General features: G+C 34.6%; 1 protein-coding gene across 1 annotated transcript; it reads left to right on the top strand.

Moving 5' to 3' along the window:
- Positions 1–688: 688 nt before the first annotated feature.
- Positions 689–6,469, top strand: LOC110112705 (protein NRT1/ PTR FAMILY 4.6). Its single transcript, XM_020845017.2, has 4 exons — positions 689–823; positions 922–1,027; positions 1,865–2,082; positions 4,759–6,469. Exons 1-4 carry the CDS (start codon positions 821–823, stop codon positions 6,172–6,174), a joined length of 1,743 nt encoding a protein of 580 aa, XP_020700676.1. The 5' UTR covers positions 689–820; the 3' UTR covers positions 6,175–6,469.
- Positions 6,470–6,720: the final 251 nt, after the last annotated feature.

The raw sequence follows: 6,720 nt of genomic DNA, 5'->3' as shown, positions 1-6,720 counted from the left end.
GGAGCGTTACCTAATCTAGGAGATAGCAAGTTTTAAAAAAACAAAAAAATATCTCAGCAAGACATTGTTACTATGGGGTTAGAAAATAGGTGATCCCATAATTATAAATAAATTAACCTAAAATTTATTAAAATTCAAAAAATAATAGGAATCACCATTCATATTGTGAGAAAAGACCATAATTATTTTTAAAATTTTGATATTTTTTTAATAATAATTTAAATTTAAATTTAGTTTAATTCTATATATATATATAAGATTTTATTAAATAAAATATTACCTAAAATGTATCATGATTTAGTAGTTGGAGATTATTGTTTCTAGAACATGTATTTAAATGACACATTTTTTTTTAATTTAGTGCGTATAATTAAAAAAAATAACATATTAAAATATTAATGTAAGCAATATATAATGAATTAAAACATTTAAATGAATAAAATATTACAGAAAAATATTTTTAAAAAAACTATTACCTTAATTAAGAATCTATAAAATATATAATTGAATTAATTTATTTAAGATTAATTTTATTTCATCAAAAAAAATGAGAAAAGATCTACTTTAAATTTATTGTTGAGCCAAAACAAAAGTTATAAATTAATTCAGAGATATGATCTAAATTAATTACATGAGTAGGTGGTCTAGACCTTTATAATTTGTAGGACCCCTTTTCTTTTAAATATGGGTCCTCCCATGTCCCTCTCTCTAACCTGAGCTTTTTAATTTCCTCCACAGCTTCTGCCCTCTTCCTTCTTCCATCGCAAAGCAGAAAGCTCTTCACGCTTCAACTTGCAAAAAATCCAGCTAAGGAAAAAAAATGGTAGGTTCCCATTCCTTCTTCTCTTTCTTTGTTGATTTAGTGATTTAATTCTGATGAAATTAGTTTTTGTGTTTAAACAAAATTATTTTCCATGGCAGGAAGAAGGCTGTGAGGGGGAGAGATGGATTGGCTATGTGGATTGGAGAGGAAGACCAGCTCTGAGAAGAAAGCATGGAGGGATGGCTGCGGCTTCCTTCGTCTTAGGTTTGTAATTAAGAAATTAGTGATTGATGAGAGCTTTTTATCATTTAAAATATCAAATTAGTTTGTTTTGTTTTTGATTATAAGCCGAAGAATTAATGGCTTTTTGTTAACTTTAGATCGAGAGAGCAACTTCCTATTTGGAGGCTTATTAGTTCTTCCTACTTTCTTGGGATTTTGCAGGCCCTCACTGCCTTTTTGAACTCTTTGACTTCCAACTTTGTTGGATATATAGAGATAGAAAAATCAAAGCTGATCTTACTTCCTCCTCCTCTTCTTCTTCTTCTTCTGCTTCTTCTTCTTCTGTAATTCTCTTCTTCTTTTTTTCAGAAAAATGAGAGTAGGATTGAAGTGTTGCATGTCGAAAACAGGAAAATAAGAGCTAATTTTACTGTTAAATTTTACAGTTTCTCTCTCTATCCATCTCTCAACCTTTCTTATATGTTAATTAGAAAATTGTTTTGTATTTGAAAATAAAAGAAATTATTCATGCTTAATTTGATTATCCAAGTTCTAAAATATTTTGAAGTTATCCAAAAATAGACTTTTTTTCACATAAAATGATTGAAATCTAAATTACCAATATTTTTTCATAAAAAATAACCAAATGATCCCTTGCTAGCATTAAAATCAAGCTTAGAGTTCAAATTAAGAAGAGCACAAGATGCCAAAAAAATGAAAATGAAGAGTCAAAAAAACTATTTCCCTTTCTCTATCATATCTATCTCCCTCTCTTTCACTATTTCTCTAACTTTTTTATTTCTTAATATAAATTATCTAATCATTGTAATTAAGCTTAAGTATGAGATTAAAGTAAGATTAACATATTAATTAATGCAGTTGTGGAGATAATGGAGAATCTGGCTTTCTTAGCCAATGCGAGCAACTTGGTGACCTACTTGGATGGCTTCATGTATTTCTCGCCTGCTCGCTCTGCAACTACTGTTACCAATTTCATGGGAACAGCTTTCCTCCTCGCTCTGCTCGGCGGCTTTCTCTCTGATGCTTTCTTCACCACCTATGTCATCTACCTCATTAGCGCCCTCATTGAGTTCTCAGTAAGTGCTTATCAATAATCTGCTGCTAATCTCTTTTATCAGTTTTTAATATTTTGTGTTTGTATAATCTATGTTAGTTTTTGGGAAAAATAAATTAAATGAGTTAGATGAGGACATGTTCGATCATGCATGGGCCCTCATATTATTTAATTTTGTATTAAAAATTTTATCTATTATTATTTTATAACCGTTGGGGATATAATATACTAAGTTTTTTTTTTTAATGAATTTTTCTAATGATATATATTTTTGGAAACAAATATATTTATTTAAAATACTATTATATAAATTTTAAATTGATATTTTTAATGATTTAATTTTATTACATATAAATATATGAATTTACTAAATACTAAAAAACTCTTTTATTTAACAAAAAAATCACAAATACTTTATTTATGAAATACTAGCATAAACTCTATTAGCCCTTAATAAAACATTATTTATGTCAAAATCATAGCTTTAAAAATAACATGGCTTAGTCACTAATGAGATAAGTATGGACTTATGTGATGTCTAGAATCATCTAAATGAATCACAAAAGTACAATGTTCTCTTGAAACTTCGAAAACTTTTTTGTATTGATTTATATGAATTGGGATGAAGGGATCCACCAATTTTGTAGCTTATTAGATCAAATGATTGGGATGCCATCAATGTGACTTGCTCTTTGATTCTTAAGGAATCATAAGATTTTACACTTTTCTTGATTTTTTTTCTTGGTCCCATCACTCTCCAATCCTCCTTAAAACTTGTTTTCGTAAAATTAAAGTATTATACCCCGTCCGACTTAGCTGGCTTGGTGGGCGAGCGTAATTGGGAATCCCCCAACCAACATTCAATTCCTCTCTGAAGTTGTTCAACTCGTTAAGTTGTGAGAAAATAAATGCGTGTTCTGACACCTATGGGCTGGTTGTCGCTAAGCCCGTCGAGGGATTAGTTACTTCACTAAGCATCTCCCTGGGGGTGGTAGCGGGTAGATACACCCGTTCCCAAAAAAATTAAATTATTATTAGTTAAATTTTGGCCACATTAAAATAAAATAAATAGGTTAAATTTAATATATTTTTATTCCTTTTTCAATACAAAACCATGTAATTAAAGGCTTCTTATCATAAGAATTAGAGATATAATTAATGATCATAAAAATTGATTAAATTCAGGTAAAAATAATCTAAACCAAATTTTCTTTCTTGAGAAATATCTTGTTCCCACGTGCTACATGAGCACCCACACGTGCCATGGAAAACTACTCCCCAAATTTATTTGGTGCATTAAATGCTTGGAGCTTTAAAATATGTACATTAATGAATCATTAGTGTCTCTTTTTTGTAAAAAAAAAAGGGGGAATAAAAAAAAATCAATTTTGTATTAAAAGTGAACCCTAAAAGCATGGGTTAAAGTTGTAATGTTAAATCTTATTGCTTAGCATCTAAGTTATCATTAAATTTGTCTTTATTATAAAGTAATTAGTAATTTTTTTAGTTTTTAATAACTTAATTACCATCTTATTCACTGTTAAATATTATACTAATCTTGCTTTAATAATATGCATGCTTGTCAAATACCTTTTTTCTTTTCTTTTTTTTTAATTTAATTTTTAAAATTGAGATAATTATTATCTCTGTAATTAGAATATATTATTTATTTTAAATTGAATTTAAAAATATAATAAAATATAAATATGGAATATTTAACGGTAAGTTGTTAATTATGAATGCCCACTAAGAGGATTTGATTTTTTGGAAGGTGTCATGTGAAAGCTTTTTTTTTTTAATAAATATTTTTTCGGTTTAATAAATTTTATGGTGGGGCCCACATAGTCTTCAGCCAATGAGATTGGATCTTTCACCTCCAGCGCGTGATTCACCCACCAAGTTGACGCCGTTCGCTTTCAGACATTCTAGTTTGGGCATCGGAGTCACGGTAGCGGACCACGTTAGGTTTACAGAGTTCCTGAGGTACAATCCTATACTTCGGGAATTATTCTCCGCGTCTCTCACCACAGTTTCACTCTCCCCATGGACATGGTGGATGGACATATTAGGGTGAAGTTATCAGCATTGGGTTTCTAGAAATATCTTTTCGGGTTTCGTGCAGTTGTTCACGTGCAGTGGGCCAAACGTACGAGGATTTCTAGTTCTGTTGGGCCGTACATGGGCTTTGTTGGGCTAGAATAAATTTTCAAAAATATAAAAACAGTAAATAACGAATTCAATTTCTTGGATAAATATTTTTTTTTTATATTTTAAAAGTTCAAATCACCTAAAATTCATGCATAAATTAAGGCTTTATTTGAGGATTATTTATTTTGTGCGGACATCGAACGTTGTATGGAGACCAATGAGAATGTGCTATGTTATTTCTTTGATCGGTACAACGACTAGGTACTGCTGATGTGGCTGCACCTGATTCCTCTCTAGACGTAGAACGGCATCTCGGCTCCGCACTGAAGAATCTGTCTCATTTGACATAGCTTTCTTATTATTTTCTAAATTAATTTGTATATAAAAATTTTAAATTCAAAAAATTTTAATATAAATAAATTACTTTAAAAAAAAAAATTGTCCCAAACTAAAGTCTAATAGTGAATTTTTGTTTGCAAAAGAGTAGGCTCTGCAATTATATAGTTGGGATTTTAACGCTATCCTTTTTTTTTTTTTTTTTCATTATCAGGGACTAATCATCCTGACAATCCAAGCCCGTTCTCCCAGCCTAAAGCCTCCACCTTGCGCCTCCGCCGCCCTAGCCTCATGCCAAGAAGCGACCGGCGGCAAAGCCGCTATGCTCTTCATCGGCCTCTACCTCACTGCACTTGGCATCGGCGGCATAAAAGGCTCCCTCCCGGCCCACGGCGCAGAGCAGCTCGACGAAACCACCCCCGAAGGCCGGAAACAACGCTCAACTTTCTTCAACTACTTCGTGTTTTGCCTCTCCTGCGGCGGCCTCATCGCCGTTACCTTCGTCGTCTGGGTCGAAGACAACAAGGGCTGGCAATGGGGCTTCGCCATCTCCACCTTCACCATCCTCCTCTCCATCCCCACTTTCCTCTCCGGTTCTCTGCTTTACCGCAACAAACTCCCCAACGGAAGCCCCCTCACCGTAATAGCCAAGGTGTTTCTCGCCGCCATCTTCAACTCTAGCTCGACTCAAAGTCAAAGCAATGTCGTCGTTGATCTATTTACCACCCCCATCAACACCAATGAAGCAGCTAAACAGACTGATGATCAATCAGCATTGCAGAGCAAAGAGCTAAAATTTCTCAATCGAGCTGTAAATTGCAATCCAGCTCACAAAGCGCTGATTTGCAGTCATAAGGAGGTGGAAGAAGTGAAAATGGTGGTGAAAATTCTGCCAATTTTTCTCCTGACTATAATGCTTAACTGCTGCCTCGCTCAGCTCTCCACTTTCTCCGTTCAACAAGCGGCGACAATGGATACTCGGGTGGGCGGGCTGACGGTCCCGCCTGCCTCCCTTCCAATCTTCCCTGTAATCTTCATAATGGCTCTCGCCCCCTTATACGACCACGTAATCATCCCCATGGTCCGAAAGCTGACCCGAACCGAAACCGGTATAACCCACCTCCAAAGAATCGGGATCGGCTTAGTCCTCTCCATCGTCGCAATGGTCACGGCGGCGCTGGTGGAAGTGAAGAGGAAACGCGTGGCCGAGAATTCTGGTCTAGTCGATTCAATCGAACCGTTACCGATATCGTTCTTCTGGGTTGCGTTGCAGTATCTGTTTCTCGGTTCAGCGGATTTGTTCACATTAGCCGGCCTACTGGAGTTCTTCTTCACGGAGGCGCCGGCGGGGATGAGGTCTCTGGCGACTTCGCTGTCGTGGGTCTCGCTGGCGATGGGATATTACCTTAGTTCGGTGCTGGTGTCGATTGTGAACAGGGCGACGCGGCACGGCGGCCGGCAGGCCTGGCTGGAAGGAAGGAACTTGAACCATTATCATCTGGAGAGGTTCTACTGGCTCATGTGTGGCTTAAGCGCTGTGAACTTCGGCCATTATCTGTTTTGGGCGATTAGATATAAGTATAGATCGAAGGAGGAAAGATTGAACTTTGAAAGGTTGAATTATGGATAATCGTTTGATTTGTGTGGATATGATTAAACTTTATAGAAATTAGACCGTTATATATATAAATTTTGAAATAGTGAAGAGGCTGTGAGTTGGAGAGTATGGTTTTGACCTAATGGGGATGGTGAAGGGGAGAAGTTAGTTAATTCATGGGCAGTTTTGCTGTAATCTGTTCTACAGAGTGGTTCGAGCTGTATTTATTTTGTGAGTAACAGATCCCTATCAGTACTGTCAAATTTGGGCTCTTTCCTCAAGAGAGCAAAAAATTGAAAAAAAAAAATTGTATTTATGAGACTGTTCATATGTTTCTCTCACTATTACTTAAAAATTAAAATTTTAATTAAATTCTTAGATAAATATGATTAAATTATTAAATAATATGGGCAAATAGACATTTTTAATATTTTTTTTATTGTCACGTGCCAAGTCCTAGATGAGAAAAATGAATCGTTGTGTTAGGTAGTTGACAGTCAATGTAGAAATTGTCAAATAATCATGATACGAATCATTTAATATATTGTGTTAATGTTATGATGTTTCCTGAAAGAGACA

The sequence above is a fragment of the Dendrobium catenatum genome, unplaced genomic scaffold (genome assembly GCF_001605985.2).
Source record: "Dendrobium catenatum unplaced genomic scaffold, ASM160598v2 fragScaff_scaffold_908, whole genome shotgun sequence".
NCBI classification, from domain to species: domain Eukaryota; kingdom Viridiplantae; phylum Streptophyta; class Magnoliopsida; order Asparagales; family Orchidaceae; genus Dendrobium; species Dendrobium catenatum.
The sequence above is the reverse complement of the archived record's forward strand: the minus strand, read 5'-3'. Positions and strand labels throughout refer to the sequence as shown.